General features: G+C 44.1%; 1 protein-coding gene across 4 annotated transcripts in view; it reads left to right on the top strand.

The window, feature by feature from the left end:
* The window catches only part of BACH2 (BACH transcriptional regulator 2), a 196,727-nt gene that overhangs the window by 142,532 nt on the left and 37,378 nt on the right, over positions 1-16,817 (top strand). Inside the window, exon 1 of one of the 4 annotated variants that reach the window (XM_075046618.1) lies at positions 5,045-5,150. The exons of the other annotated variants lie outside the window; for them this stretch is intronic. Coding sequence (XP_074902719.1) covers positions 5,142-5,150 — 9 coding nt within the window. The 5' untranslated portion in view covers positions 5,045-5,141. Of the gene's footprint in view, positions 1-5,044; positions 5,151-16,817 lie in introns of those variants that run through there. 4 annotated transcript variants of the gene reach the window in all.

Genomic DNA, 16,817 nt, shown 5'->3' with positions numbered 1-16,817 from the left:
AATCGAGTCTCAGTGAGTGTCACATAGCTTTCACATGGCAAAACAAGGGTGGGTGCAGAGAGGTGACAAAATGTGCCTGGGGTGCACAGGTACAAAGAGGCAGGAGAGTATCGGCACTCTTCTGCAAAGCCTTGGTGAGACCTCCATGTATGATTCAGGTCCTGTTAAAGAAAAATAATTGAAATTCAATTAAGTATATACAAGAGTAACTGAGATGTTCAGAAGAAGGAGCCTGGACTAAGCAGGAGAAGACAAGACCGTGGCAGGGTCATACTGCTGGTGTGACAACTGCGACGTGCTACAGCTCTGTGTAGGCAGAGGAGATGAAACGGCTGAGAGGAGGAGTTTCTCTTTAAAAAGACAATGTTGACACAAGCATTGATTGGTTTCAACTGGCTTTTAGTAAAAATAGATTGGAAATTAGCAGAATTCTAATCACAGCAGTGGTGAGGTGCTGAGCCACAGGCCGGTGGGAGAAGCAGGGTGGTGGGGGGATCAGGATGTGTCTGCACTTGGTGACCCAGTCCTTTGTTCATATGACACTAAAGATTTAAAACACAAAGGTTTGTCTATGTGTTTTATATGAGATACTACGTATAAAAAAATTCCTCCAGTCCAAACATAAATGATTTCTTTTTAAGTGAATGCCCTTTGGATAAATGAAGTATTGGACTTCTACATCTTAGAATATATCTTAATGAAAGATCAAAAAGTTTTAGTGACTTAGGGTTACTCTGGCTGCTGTTACAGCTCAAGTGAAGTCCATGGATTTGCAGAAGTAGTGAATCTAGTTCTTGAGCTTTTTTCCAGTATTCTGAAATTGTCAATTGACCACCACTGTTGTTTTCCCACATGCTTCTCTTAGTTGCAGAGCACCAGGGCTTTAACTTTCTCATCCTGGAAAAGAACTGTCTTAGCCTATTAAACAAGACATCTAGAGTTACCAGTGCTTACTTGTACAGGTATTTTCCATGTGCAAATTAATTGCTGCTAACTGCCTTGAATTTAATTTGCTCAGTGGCTACTTTATTTGAGTAGATATACGTGAGGTGGTCAGTTAAATAATTTCCTCACAAATGCTAGTCACTTGGGGTAGAGAGCTGCCTGATGCACTTTGTTATTTCTCAGTTATTCCTTGGTTAAGGAGCACGTCTCAGCTTCTGGCGTTGCTCTGCTTCGGAGTGCTGAGCGCTTTGGTAAGTGCCTGTGTGTAGATACGGGAAGTGCCTCCAAAAAAGAACAGTGTCAGAGCTCCCTATAAAAGGAACTGAAATACTCCTGGTTTTTAAGAGCTGATAGAGCAGGGGAAAAAACATCTTAGTTATATTGCATTAAAAGAAGTTAGCAGGGTCTTTTGCAGTTCACAGGCTAATGGCTTTTCCCAAGGCTATTGTTTTTAGTCCATGGTCTGCAGAGCTCTGGCAGCCCATGAGTTACTTCTAAAGGTATCTGTGAAAACTGTCTTAATCTGTCATGTAGGGGGTTATTCCTTCAGTGCAAAAATTTCAAACAAAAGTTCAGAGTTAGTGTCCTGAGCCAGTACTTTTTTTCAGGCTTACGTAGACAATTTATGTTGGCATATAGATTGAAAATAATTTTTAAATATAGTCTTCGCGGTTCAAAACTTTTCCAAACGTGACGATCACTCGTAAATTAGCAAAGCTATTTTTAAGTCAACCATACAAGCATTGCATTTTAAATTCTGGTGTGGTTTGAAAACTGCTAAAGTATGCAATTGTGGAGAAAGGTCATTATCATTATTATTTCTCAAAGTTTTGATGTTGGAGCTGGATAAAGCTTTATATATAAAGCTTTTACACTCATGTAATGTTGGCGTGAGGGAGCTTAACATCAAAACAAAAGAACTTATTTTTGATTATTCAAAGCAGTAAATCTGCCTCTGAAGTCTAAATTGTAGACTTTTTTTTTACTCCATAGCATGTTGGGGTCTTTTTGTTAATCTGGCACCCGGACGTTGTTAACTGTTGTCTAGCTAAACAGTGAACTTAAGTTTTTTACATTATTTCTTGTTCATATCCAATTACAGGTGAGAGCAGTCTTTATGATACACCAGTCATTTCAGTAGGAGACATTGTGCACACACAGAATTGGGACTAGTTGACCTTACAGGGTTTTAAACTGCTGCAGAACTTTGTGTTAGACTTTTCAGGTCAGTTCAAGCGTGACTTAATGTGCCTCAGATCAAACCTTTCTCTAATCAAGTTAAACTAAGTCAGTATGGAGCTAATTCTGCACTGATTGAAGAGTTTCCATAAACCCTTTTATGCTAGCCTCGGTAATTTGATTTCGTACTACACCTTTTGTTAAAGCAACGTATTTTACTGTGTAGATAAACGCTTGGAAAAACAGCCACGTAATAACAAGGGCTCAGATGTGGCTGTGGTGTGTGAACTGTCAGCCCTCAGAGCAGAGTTAGAGGAATGGAGTGTGTCAGCTGCCTACAGCTAATAAAAAAGGACCCTGTTAGCTCTTAACTTCTACGCTTTTCTCTTCATTTGCAGTTTTTGGTAAACAACTAGAACCTCACCTGCTTTTCACCCAGGGTATTTTTCAGCAATTGTGCAGTTTTCCTCTAGCAGCCGCTGTTAAATGCTGCCCAAAATTAATATTTTCCAAGAACTGAATTTAAAGCAGTAAAGTTAGTCATTCACTCCGTACCCCTAACTGTTGTTTTGTTTTATTTAATCATGAAAACTGGTCTTCCTTCCTTTAACAAGGCACTTAATTAAGCTTTTAATTCATTATAAGAAGTTAAATGGCACTTATGAGGCTTTTTTAATGGTTTCCACTTCCCATCCAGATTACAAAAAAAAGGTGTGATAGAGAGAGAGACACGGCTGTCAGCCAGAGGTATTGTAGGTCATGCCAATATTAGCTGGCAGCAGGCCATTATCCAATTAACATTGCTTCATCGCTGCAAGTAATAGCTCTCGAGTAGATGATTGAGTCATTCATGCTGTAGTGGTACTCTACTTGAGAAGGAGCCACTGCTTCATCGAATAGGCTTTTGATACGCTATTATTACCTGCCTGGCTTTGCTAATAGAAGTGCACAGCGAGTCTATATGGGCCAGCTGAAAGCTGGGCGCTGGACAGAGGACCATCGTCTATGCAAACACCTTATTCACTTGGTTTTCTGAAAACTGAGGTTGTAGTTAAATGGCGAAAAGACAGAAACAGCAACAACAAATAAAACCCCTCAGTTGCATTAAATTCCTACAGCTTAGAAATGAGATTCCCAACCTTGCTTGCATTTTTTTGACTTTGGGGTGTACCTTTGAAAAAACCTTCACCTGGTCATTGCAGCCATGAAAGCACCAAATGCATTTCTCTCTGGTGAAGTTAAACACAGGTCTTCCGAAGTAGTAGACCAAGCTTTTTCTAGCACTGGTCTGATACTATCCTTTTTGTTATAAAACCAGCTTGCTTCTCAAGTAGGTTGGTTAGTTTTACCTGTAACCCTCAAGTTTCTTGAATCTGCTTTAAAGAGTGGTTATTGGTCACTTTTTTTAGTGCAGTGAACTATCTGCTGGAAAAGTTGCCTTCTAAAAGGATTAAATGGAGTTGTCTGTGGCTTACAAATCTTCCAAGGGGCAAAGAGAAGCAGCATCTCTTTTAGGAAGAGGGGATGGGATGTGCTTGGGGAGCTTTTTTGTTTGTGTATCTGCACAGCTCTTTGCTATTAAGAGAATGATGTTCAAAGTAGATGTTAGCACACACCACAGGCTGAATTTCTCTGCGTTCTTACTCCTTTACTGCTCCCTGACGGCTGCTGTGAAACCTGCCATTTCCCCATGAGGTCTAGCCCTGTAAAACCTGTCATCTGCTTCTTCAGTTGACGTAGGTTAACTCCCTCACCCGGTTAAATCTTTGCAAGGAGAAAGGCAGGACGGGACCTCGATTTGGATTCAAGGCTGGCAAAAGCTGAGTATGTTGGAAAGCGAAGGCATGCGGCAGCCTGGGTGGGACTGAGCCAGGCATCTAACATTAGTATGGCTCGTAGCTGACAGGGAGGAGAAATACTGGCAGCTGCTAACCATCCATGCCAACCAGCCAGCCTGAGGGAAAAATGCTGGGAATTAGCCAACAAAAGATGATTGCAATGAGGAGAATATCAAAGGCAGGATGCAGGAGGTCGACTAATACATACCCTGCTGGCTAAAGGCAATTGATTACTATTCCTTTTTATCTCTCTAGAAATAAGTGATATTCTCTTACTTTGTTTCTTTCCTTTCTGTGTATATGTATGAATATAATATCTTTAAGGAATGCAGGAACTGAGCTGGCAGTGCTCTGCACAGGAGTGTGGAGTGGAAGAGGTGATAAATGTGGGAAAGAGGAGCAAGAGGACAAGAAGAAAATGTCTGCTTGGAAGTTTCTTTCCCAGCTGGAGGGATGTTATTACGCAGTAGGGAACAACAAAAGACCCTTTTTCTTTGGCACCCCAGAGATGTATTAGGAGTAGCTAAAGTTAGTTCTTAGAGAATGGGAAGCATTAATGTGGTTTTCTCTTTACATGACTGTATTGGCCATTGATGTTCCTCACAGATTGCAACACTGGCCAGAATTATTTCTGCTTTGGCTCAGGAGGCAGCAGTGACCTGAAAGCCTTACTGAAAGCCACCACCCCTTTCATCCACAGACCCTTTTGTAGTGGCAAGAGGTTGTATACATCAGGCTTCTAATAAAGTCAGGCTTCAAACTCATTTACGCTTCAACCTTACCTCAGCAATGACACTTCAGTGAGTCCGTGTGGATGGAAGTTGGGTCTCTGGTTTCCTAAATTCCTTCCAGGGAATGTGTTATTTTTCATGCTGATTCACAGTGCTGACACTGACCACACCAAAGGATGACTGGAGGCTGCAGATCTGTAGTGAGAGTAAAACTGAGCATTTGGGTACTTTTTGAGGTCTTACATGACGTGATACTAATTCAGGAGAAACCATGAGACAGAAATGGATATTGTTTTATGTGCATTGCTTATGTAGCACAGTGCAAGGTACAAACGGTGTATTTTGTTTCTAGCAGGTGAGTGATAAAACAGAAATGAGACCATCAAGATGTGATATGAAATTCCATCTATGTCTTGCTGCAGAGGCTTCCGGCACTGCGTGATTTTTCATGCCTCAAGTATGATGAAGAAACTAGCTGCATACTTTTCATTCCGTGTGGTGTAACTTCCATTATTTTCTGATGAGGGCTGACTTGCCATTGATAATACTTCCCTCATCTTTTCCAGTGGAGAAAAGCGAAATACACCTCTGTTGTGTTGTGGGGAGAGCTAGGCTTAAAAAAGGAAAACAAAAGCCATGCATACATGCATGTTAAGGAGAGAAAATCTTGCAATAAATCCTTTCCCTCCCTTTGGCAGTACCTGTACTATTTATTTATTTATTCGAGTAAGCATATAAAAATGTACTGTCAAAGGGGATATGGAGATGAATGCACAGAATGAAATTCACCACCACGATAAGTGGACTCAATTTTGTTGCCTTTGTTAGACTCGTGCCTGCCGCTAGTGCTAAATCAGGCTGATTGACTGTGATTGCACTCGCTATTGAAAAGGCAGTTTGTAGTGTGGAAACTTTCTTGCTCAAACATGACAAACATAATCTAAAATTTAAAAGATGTCCCAAAGACTGAGTCCTAGAGGTAGACTATGCTAAGGGCATGAGCAGAAGCAATAAGGATGTGTAACAGGAGGTGTGTTTGGGGGATGGAGGGGGAGCTGCATATATATATGGGCATGGATGAAAATGAGGTGGCTGAGCCATGACTGTGCCTGAACACTGAGCACTCTGGCCCTGCAGACTGAAAGATCTCCCCCTCCACCTTTGATTCTCTTACCTTTACTTTTTCTCCCTCTAAAAAAGCTTTGAATTTCTTTAATGCTGGCAAACTAAGGATCTGCTCTTTTAAGAGTCCAGTAATACAGGCTGAGCATTTGCCATTTGAACGAACAGACAGATAAAGCCCAGATAAGACACCCCTCAGCTTCACCACGTCAGAGACCACAACCTGTAAGGTACTTTCTGGTCCCAGTACCAAGCTTTGTTTCGTTAGTGTTCCCAAGGCCCAAAGAAGATAAGGTTTTATCTCTGTACAGCACTTTCTGACAAGGATTCCCCGGTGAATAATGTCAAACCGACTGTTTTTCTCAGCTACCAGTGAAATTGAGCATGTTATGGGATGGAATATGGCATGTATTCAAATGATGCATTGCAGCAGTCAACAAACATTAAGGCTAAGAAGTATGGTTCAGTTTGGAAGTGAAATACGGGTTTTAGGTGAGCAGGAGGCAAATGAATCATACTAGGATTTGGGAATGAGATGCTCTGTGAATTTTACGGGCAGGCTGTTGAGTTTTTTAGAGGAAGAAGTAGACACACTTTCCGTTACATGTTCAATGCAAGCTCTGAAGAGAGAAATGGCTGGTCTATTCCAGGACTTCTGTGCAGTGCTGAATTTTCATCTGTCCCACTTTCATGGGAGACTGCCAGCAACTACACCTCCAAATCCCAGTGCAGTCTAACACTACTAAAAGCTGTGTCCTTGGGCACTTTATTTACTTTAATAAAATAAATAAGTAGGAGCAGCTGTACTTGGTCAAACTGCAGATCAATCTAGCCCAGGCTTGGTTTGTTTTAAAAATGAGATTTCATTTCACTGAAAGAGCTTGAGAGGAGGCTTGCATGGTTGTTTAAAGACTTAAATGAAAAGAAAGTATCAGGCATATCTCTAGGAAGCGTGTTTTAATTTACTGGGGAAAGATACCATGAGAGCCAAAGGCAGTTGTTTTGAAGCCAGATTAAAATCAACTGAAAAATTTGGCATGTGTTTTTAGCAACAAACTGCTCAGTGATGTGTATGACTGCACATTGTTTCATAACTGTAAGACAAATGGCCTTGAAGAGGGGCGAGCTTTAGACACCCCTTGAAGAAGATTGGTGCTCAGTACAGATGTAGTTGAGTGGAACTTAAGATAACTAAGATAACATAGATCAGATCTGCTAATAAACCTTTCTGCTCTTCACTTTGCTTAACCTGACCTTCTAAGAGCGGATGGCATCAAAGCGTGCGGCTAATTGTAACTGTCTGTTTCCAGCACACACAAGTAGTTGAAATCTTTTCTTTTTTTGTGTTTTGTATTTTGGGATGGTTTTTTTTTTTTTGCTTGAAGTTTGCACGATGCATCTTTTGGGTCACTTAAGAGTCCGTGGTGGAGGCTTTAGAAGACTGTGGAGAAGAAAAGGTTAATTTGTAATTGCAATGGCACCGGGAATTTCTTGCTGTGACACAGGGCCTGCTGCTAGCTGGGGGTCTGCAGTTAAAATAGCCATAGCTGGGCTGAGAACGGCAGAGAATCATGGTACTAGCGCTTTCAGTAAAACCAATATATAAACAAAGTGTCACCAACAGCTGGAATTGAGAGGTATCGGCTCTGAAGTTAAATAATGATAACATAAAACCTTCAGCAGTAGATTTTTGAGGTCTCTTGTGAACAAATAAAATACTGTCATCACCTCTCTGCAAATGCTGCGGTGGAAGCTGATGCATCAGGTGGGAATTACAGCACAGGTCTGTGCATCAGGTCATTGATAATTAAATCACCTTGTGTGAACCACTCAGCTGTGTTTACCTCTCTCTAAATGCTCTGGTTCACATTACCTCACACGGAGGTGAACAGACTGACCCACAGCTGGCACAGCTACTGGTCCCAGAGCAGCTCGTGTATCTGAACCCAGAGCTTCCGGCTTATCACTCCTCAGCCAGAGTTTCAGTCTCATGTTCTTCCCTCTGTATCTTTTAAGCATGCAGGAGGCGTTGAGGGGATTTTCAGACTAGTTGCAGCATTTCTCAAGATGATTGGGGTAAGATGGAGCCGCTCACTGCCTTATCTGGCCGATTGGTCCTGGGTGACTGATGGGGTCTACTCTGTGTCCTCTACCTGTTCTTCCTGCATCATACCTGAGGTTGCACTGCCATAGATAACAGCTGCTGAGACTACTACATCCAAGAGGAAGGTAGACTTGGAGGCGTGGAGCAGATCAGAAAGAATCTGTGAATTGCTACAGAGTTCCAGACCCTCACCAGGAGAGTGGGGCACTTTGAGGATGCTTAATTAGGAATTTTTGCTTAAGTGGCAGAGCTGTTGCAGACCCAGGTTCAAAAAGAAATGCTTAATTTAAAAAACAAATCTTGATACTTAGAGCAACATGTAAAAACTTTTTCCTATATTGTAGCTTTTGGGCATCCCATTTATCCCAAACAATAGGTGAGTAGGTACCTAGCAAGACTTGATCTCTTCCACAGAGAGCTAATCAGTCTTGGCAGATGGGAGCTGTGGATTTCAGGAACTCAAAAACTGGGCATCTTTGTTTTGGTGTTGAAGCAACCATATTTAGTTGAGTATATATTGCACCTGGTTCACATCATTCCCTGCAGCAGCTGCTCATCATTTCAGAACAACACTTTAGAGAAATGGAAGTGTACAGACTTACTGTAAGGACTGCAGGGAGATTTGGCAGGTGTGACCCAGGATGGATTCAGCGGCAGCATTGTATTCTCAGTGCTTCCTTCTGCTTCCACGGTGTCAGATGTACTTCCCAAAGCCAGAGCTGAGGTGGGTTTATGTGGGTAGCAAAATAGAAAGAAAACCATCCAAATAAATTAATTGACCCAGAAGGGGACCTGAATGGTGCTAATAGTTTAAAGAGCTGTGGGCATCCAGTGTATTGTGCATCAGAGTCTAGTAATAAGGTAATACTCTACATGAAATCTGCTTGCTTTGAATTTTGATAGGACCAAATTCCCTAGTCTGTGCATATACCTCTTACTCTGTGTTCCCAGAATGGGTGGGGATGCAGTCTGCGGTAGTGTTTCAAGGTAAAAAGAGCAGAATTAAAGAAAAAAAAGTCCATGCAAACTTTACCAATACAGTTCTCAGTTTCAGGAAAAAAATGCTTTTGATGAAGTGGTCTGGGATTTTTGTCAGAGTGTCAGCTAGGAGGCTGAGACTACATTTTTGGCTGTGTAAAGCTTTTGCTTGTGGGAAATGTGTTGGGTTTTTGCTTACCTTTGAAATTCAGACCTGTGGTCTTCTGTTTCAAGGGCCTGCAGCTGGTAAGAAACAACTCTGAAAGCAAAATATCTTTCCATCTCTGACCACGCAGCAGTAGTACAACATGCCTGACCACCTCTCTCCCAGATACACAGGCAGCCTTCAGAGAAAATTTCCCTGTCAGGAGATTCTTGGTCAAGTAAAAACAGAATAAGCTCAAGTTATTTCCTGTTTCTTTCAAAGGACAGGGTTGGAGCCAGTAACCTTTCAAGACAGGAAAAAGCTGGGGAAAGGCAAATCCTGACAACTTCCCTTCTGCTTTCCACAGAGGACTAGTGCTCATTTCTGCTTCCGGAATGGGAAGCTGGACTTGTGGTGGATGGGTCTCCAGCCATTCCATCTGCCTTTCGAATTGAACTATTTTTTAACCTTATTTTTATCTGACTGCAGATTTCCATGCTCCCCCATGGATGATTTTCTGCATATGGCGTTTTTGTCTGGACATAAAGCCAAATCAAGCAGTTTCTGCCTGTTCCTGAACTTGTTAGTTTTCAGGAGACTGGACACATCAAACCAAGGCTATGTTTTAAATGTCCGAACTCATTTGTCAAATGCAAGGCACAAAAAATAGAGTTGCCTTTCTTTTTAAGAGCCATCTATCCTTGTCATTTTTGCCCTGTTTATATAAGCAGTATATAAGAGGACAAATAATATCTATACCATTGTCAAAGGAAGTGAAGAATGAAGAGGTGTCCGTGACATATATAGGTATTCGGGCATTCTACAAAGAAACTTGTTCACATTTACAAAGTCGTCATGGCATTCAGAAAGCAGAAAGAGTTGCCTTCAGTAGTAGCAGAAACCTTTAAATCAATAACTCCTTTTCTTCTTTCCCTGTCTTGAGTGTATCTTGCAGCTGGACTGAGAAGAGCACCCCATAAGAGCTACCCGGGGCTTGATTTAGTTTTGCTTCCTTTTCAAAGATGAGCCCAATTCTTCTCTTACAGGATTTATTTCACTATTAAAGAACTTCCCAATTGGAAACCTCAGTTGAGAGGGCACAGGTAGTAAAGACCTCTCTAAATACTCTCTTTCAGGAATGGATGTTTTACTCTTAACTAGGCTTTTCTTTTCCCAAACTGCTCTGATTGCAGGTAGAGGAAAAGAGAGGGTCAGGCGTCATGTGTTCTTGAGAGACTTCAAAGGTGTCTTTGCTATTGTAAAGAGTGGAAGAAATCAACATCATTATAACTACTTGACCAAATTATTTCCCTCCTTGTACTAAAATTTCTTAAAGCCAAGGTTTTCATGAGGCCTTTTTGTAACTAATTGTCTCTGCTATCTTTTTATTTATTTATTTATTTAAGGGAAGGGAAAAAGTAATTCCACTTGCAGTTTGCAACCCTTGTCCATCTGTCAGATGGGTGTATATTTACAGGAATTAATGAATGCCTGTTTCTAATTTCTCCCCTTAAAACAAAGGTTACACCATCGTTGTCTCTGGAAAGCTTTTGGACCAGCTTGCTTTTGTGTGCACACGCCATTTTTTGGTACCACACCAAGCACACAGTTGAGACTCTAGTAGTGACCAAAGGAACAGAAGGAGATTTTGAGGCTTGGACATAAACCCTGTTCATGTGGCTAAAACTCTAAAACCCCAACAGTGATCTGCTGGAGAGCAGATGGAGATCTGGGCTCTATCGTGCACTCCCCATGCCCATCTCTGCGGGGTAAAACAGCTTCTGCCCTGCCGCCTCTGAACATGGGGTCCTCCAGCACCAAATGTGAGAAGGACTTGAACTCTACTTGATCTTCAGGAAGGCAGCCACCCATGGGAAGGCTGGTATTTCCTCAACCTCTTGTATTGGGTCTGGCTGAGATGGAGTTAAGTCTCCCCAGCTGCATATAGTACTGGCACTTAAATGCTCTTGCTCCATCCAGTCAGCTGCATATCATTCTGTTCTGGGGAAGGTGAGAGCAGTTCTGGAAATGATGCAGCTCCAAAAGGTATCAACTTTACTCCTTTTACCGCCCCCCCCCAGAGCTAGTCCTCACCTACAGTCCTTGCCTACAGAGGGTGGAAGCAAGGACAGGTAGCCTGGGAGGAATGCAGAGAAATTGTCTGAGGAGTCAGGGATCAAGTTAGAAAAGCTGAAGCCCTGATAGAATTAAATTTGGCCAGGGACATCAAGGGCAACAAGAAAAACGTCTGTAGGTATGTTGGTGTTAAAAGGAAGACTAGGGAAAACGTGGGCCTTCTCTGGAAGGAAATGGGAGACCTGGTTACTCAGGACATGGAGAAGGTTGAGGTAATCAATGACTTCTTTGCCTCAATCTTCACCAGCAAGTGCTCCAGCCACACGGCCCAAGTCACAGAAGGCAAAGGCAGGGACTGGGAGAACGAAGAAGCACCCACTGTAGGAGAAGATCAGGTTTGAGACCGTCTAAGGAACCTGAAAGTGCACAAGTCCATGGGACCTGATGAGATGCATCCGCGAGTCCTGAGGGAACTGGCGGATGAAACGGCTAAGCCACTATTCATCATATTTGAGAAGTCATGGCAGTCTGTTGAAGTTCCCACTGACTGGAAAAGGGGAAACATAACCCCATTTTTAAAAAGGGAAAAAAGGAAGACCCAGGGAACTACAGGCCAGTCAGTCTCACCTCTGTGCCCATCAAGATCATGTAGGAGATCCTCCTGGAAACTATGCCAAGGCATATGGAAAATAAGGAGGTGATTGGTGACAGCCAACATGGCTTCACTAACGGCGAGTCAGGCCTGACAAATTTGGTGGCTTTCTACGATGGGGTTACAGTGTTGGTGGATAAGGGAAGAGCAATGGACATCATCTACTTGGACTTGTGCAAAGCATTGACACTGTCCCACATGACATCCTTGTCTCTAAATTGGCGAGATAGGGATTTGATGGATGGACCACTAGGTGGATAAGGAGTTTGCTGGATGGTTGCACTCAAAGAGTTGCGGTCCAATGGGTCAACATCCAAGTGGAAGGCAGTGATGAGTGGCGTTCCTCAGGGGTCCATATCAGCACCAGCACTGTTTAACATCTTTGTCAGCGACATGGACGGTGGGATTGAGTGCACTCTCAGCTAGTTTGCCAACGACACCAAGCTGTGTGGTGCGGTTGACACGCTGGAGGGAAAGGATGCCATCCAGAGGGACCTTGACAGGCTTGAGAGGTGGGCCTGTGTGAACCTCATGAAGTTCAACAAGGTCAAGTGCAAGGTCCAGCACCTGGGTCGGGGCAATCCCAAGCACAAAGACAGGCTATGCGATGGGTGGATTGAGAGCAGCTCTGCAGAGAAGGACTTGGGGGTGTTGGGGTTGACGAGAAGCTCAACATAACCCAGCAGTGTACGTTTGCAGCCCAGAAAGCCAACCATATCCTGGGCTGCACCAAAAGAAGCATGACCAGCAGGTCAAGGGAGGTGATTCTCCCCCTCGACTCCACTGTCATGAGACCCCACCTGGAGTACTGCATTCAGCTCTGGGGCCCCCAACATAAGAAGGACATGGACCTGTTGGAGTAAGTTCAGAGGAGGTCCACAAAGATGATCAGAGGGCTGGAGCAAGTCTCCTATGAAGACAGGCTGAGACTGTTGGGGTTGTTCAGCCTGGAGAAGAGAAGGCTCTGGGGAGACCTTATAGCTGCCTTCCAGTACCTCAAGGGGGCCTACAGGAAAGCCAGAGAGGGACTTTTTACAAGGGCATGTAGTGATAGGACAAGGTGTTAATAGCTTTAAACTGAAAGAGGGTAGATTTAGATTAGATGTAAGGAAGAAGTTCTTCACTGTGAGGTTGCCCAGAGAGGTTGTGGATGCCCCCTCCCTGGAGGTGTTCAAGACCAGGTTGGATGGGGCTTTGAGCAACCTGGTGTAGTGGAAGGTGTCCCTGCCCATGGCAGGGGGCTGGAACTAGATGGTCTTTAAGGTCCTGTCCCATCCAACCCAAACCATTCTGTGATTCGTACAGTAGTAACCGTACAAGGGGGAAACATCACTTTTTTAAAAAATGGAGAGTGATGAGAAATGCCATGGCTGCCCATCAAGTGAATGTATTTGTCGTTTGGTGTTTATATGGCTGATGAGCGCTCTGCACTTCACCAGTGCTGTGTTTTGCCAGGGTTTTTTAAAGGTCCTTGAGAAGGCTTTACGGCAAGTGAAGTAACCTTGGCAAGATCCTGCGTTACACTGTGCCCTGCCCAGCATTCCTGTAGTTCTTGCCATTTCCTGCCCCTTACGACATGGCTGTGGCTTTGGACAGCAGGCGCGTTTTGTATTTCCCAAAGGAATTATGTTTTAAATGTCTTTATCTGTGAGGGTTTTTACTGCGTGCTGTGGATTTGCACAAGGGCGAGAGGATTTTTATTTTGTGTAATTACATGCTGGTTTGTGGCTCTGTTTTATTTCCTCTTTCATCCTCCTTCTCCTCTCTGTTCTACCTGAAACATTAAATTAAATCTAACATAGCGATAGGTTTAGATGGAGGCGACACTTGGCTATGCCGGTTCCCCGGTGACTTTAAACTGCTGGCTGCAATACTGCAAAGAAATTCAGACCCTGGCTTGGCCAGCAGTTCCTCCCAGCTATCTGCATGTTCTCTCTCCAGGCTTTATTTTACCTACACTATTGGAGACTGCAGAGTCACAGCCTATGTCTCATTGTTATGCATGGCTGGGAAATATTCCTGTACTTATTTGCATTCATTAGCTGTTGGTAGTTCCTCTGTTGAGGTCTCTAGCCTTGTTTTTACAGTGCTTTTGGCAGTGTTTCTGCACTTGGTGTGTGAATTTTTATGATCTGTTGCATGTTATTCATGCAATTTCCTGCCCTGTAATGGTATCAGTTTTCCAGACACAGAGGAATACAAACGAAAACCCAGGAGCCTGCATTAGCATAAAATGTCCCAGTTCTGTCAGTTTGATTAATTTGTCTCTTTGTCTCCACTCTATATGATAAGTGCTATTAATGGTTGCAACACTTCATATGTCAAAGTCTTTCTTCCTAATGACTTGAAAATGTGGTTTATTTCCCCCTTTTTTGTATTATTTTTCTCATTTAGCATTCCACTCAAGTATAGATTTATGCCATGCTCTTTCATTATCTTACTGGTTGCAGCACTGGAGTGATTACATATGGTGTAGGGTATGAGCAAAGATACGATCCCAGGGGCAGCAGCTGCTGATGCAAGCTGAAAATAGATCCAGCGTATGCTCAGCACTTTTCCCAGAGGTCTTTTATTTATTAGGAACAGGCTTGGTACAGGACAGCTCGGACCCTCATTTAGCAAGATGACTTTTTGCCTTTCAAGAACAGTGCAATGACTTTGCTCTATTTACTGTCTGCTGTGTAATTTTTTTTCACTGCCTCCTATCGAAGTGGTGACTTTACCGAACGTAAATTGTAATATAATCCTGATATATAATGAAGTCAAGAAACGACAGGCTCCATTTGAAGTAATGGAACTTGACAGATCGAAGGTTTAAATTAAATAATCCTATTTGTAAGACAGCATTTGTACATGGTACACTGATTTAAAATGAACTTCAGTTCTTCTTCAGCGAATCCTTTACCGTTCTCTGCGTTTTGCCCTCCATAGAGGCTTTTGGGGGAACAAAATTCATTTGGAGAGAGCATGTTTGTTGTTGTAAACCTGTGTGGAACAATACACTGTTTTCTTTCCCTTAGCAAAGAAGTTCTCATAAATCGTTTCACAGAAGAACTCTTTAATTAAAGAGGAAAAATTAATGTAGGTCAGTTATTCAGGGCAAGCCACATCTAACCTGCTTCGGTGGCCAGAAGAGCCCAACTGCTGAGAATGAGGAGAGGGAGGATGCTGGAGGGAAAATAGCGAGGAAGGCTGCGGCTTGACTCTTCCCCTCCCATGAACGGAGGTTCATCGTAGCAGTGATGTGTACGGAGGGAGAAGATTGCCTCCTCCGAGCTGTCCTTCCCTCACAGCCGGCAGAGGGGGACGCTCGAAGATGGCGTTTCCTCCTGCCTCTGCACCCCGCTTCTCTTCCTCCGTCGCCATCGTACCGATGCGGGCAGCCAGAGCCCCGGGGTGCGCAAATCGAAAGGTGGTCACGCCATGGCTGGCTGCGTGGAGCTGGCAGTGAACGCAGAAGTGGGGGTCGGTGGAACAAAAGGCTTGTAGACGATGAAAAGAGACCAGGCAAAGAGCGTGAGATGCTGGAGGAACGATGCAAAAGCGCAGAGAAAAAGGGCAGCGGGATAAAAACACAAAAGGTACAGCGCAGGATTTTTCTGGCCTAGATCGAGGGAAGCTATTTTAGAAAATGCCCCCTTCCCTTTTCTCTCACTCAGCACTGCATTTTCGCCTTCCTTTCTGGCTGCATTTAGTTGCTGCTGCCCCTGCCTGTCAGCTTTCTGATTTTCCTTCGTACCTGTCTGGGATGCGTCCCTTGCGTACTCAGCTCGGTAACGTGTCTCGTGCTGGCCACGTCACCCTGCCGTCGCCCCGAGTCATCAGCTTCCCCGCAAGCCCCGGCGCAGAAAACGTCGCTTTTGCACCCGTTGTGTTTGCGCGGCGTCGGCTGCCCTCAACGCGGGGCTCGGGCCCGCGCCGCTTCCCCGCCGGCGGCCTGGCCTGGGCCTTTACCTTTGCCTCTCCCCGCCGGTGGTCAGGGCTGTTGCGGTGGCCTGGTAGGGAAGAGCTGGACAAAGCAGGGGCTTCACTTGGCGCTTTCCTGGGAAGACATTAAAGATGTCTTGGGGCTGGGCGGTTACTAATCCGCAGGGCCCGGCTCAAAAGAGGGCAGCCTCTCCCCCATCGGGGCCATGAGAACGGGCTGCCTGGACTGGAGCCTCGGCGTCGTATCTGCCCTGCAGTGAGTGGTTTCAGGTCCAAGTAGTTTATTTTTCTCCTCATTTTAATGAGCTACACTAATGAACAGACGGTGAGGGAGACAAGATGACTGCCGAGGAGGGTGTTGCTCAGGCGAGGGGGTTGGAGCCTGGCCTGGGGACTTTGGGGCAAGAGGCTCCTGCTCTCCAAGCGATTAAGAACTTTTTTCCCCAGCGCTTGCAGGGAACTAATAACTTCTATTAATGAGAAACCAAGCCCGAGTTCCCCGCTGCTGTCAAGAAGGGACAGGACTCGGGAGTATCGCTAGGGAATGGGAGGAAAAACGAGCTCACAAAGCCAAAGCAGCGCAGGCCAGCAGAGGAGGCGAAGGCAAGGAGGATCTACACAGCAATCACGGCATTGATATTGTGTGGGCCCTTGCTCCTCGTCTAGGGAGAAAAAGCAGCGAGGCCCAAGAATAAAAGTCCAAGGAGGTTTTAGAGCTGCGGCTGGTAGCCTGCACATTGCCCCATCTCCCTCCTCCGACAGACGTGTGCATGGCTACGAGCTCGGCTTTCTGTTCACTTGGAATTAATGGGATTATATACGGCGGGAAAGGAGGCGGGGTACGCTGAATTCTGCAAACACAGAGCTTCAGCCTGTGCTGCTTGATCTTTAGAAAAATAAATAAAATAAAATAGCAAGAACCAATTCCAGGATGATTCAGTATGCAAATAAACTGTTTTTCATTACTCACGGCACACATAAACGTGCAGTGGTGACTGAGGCAGCAGAATAACACTTCACTGTTCATTATTTTATCAGACAGTGATAATTGTAGTTAATATTTTCTTAGTAGTGTCTCTGAGAGTTTATTTATACTGTTAATAATCTGAGCAGCTGTAAT

This window comes from Buteo buteo, chromosome 15 (assembly GCF_964188355.1).
Source record: "Buteo buteo chromosome 15, bButBut1.hap1.1, whole genome shotgun sequence".
NCBI classification, from domain to species: Eukaryota; Metazoa; Chordata; class Aves; order Accipitriformes; family Accipitridae; genus Buteo; species Buteo buteo.
This window is presented reverse-complemented; position numbering and strand designations above follow the sequence as displayed.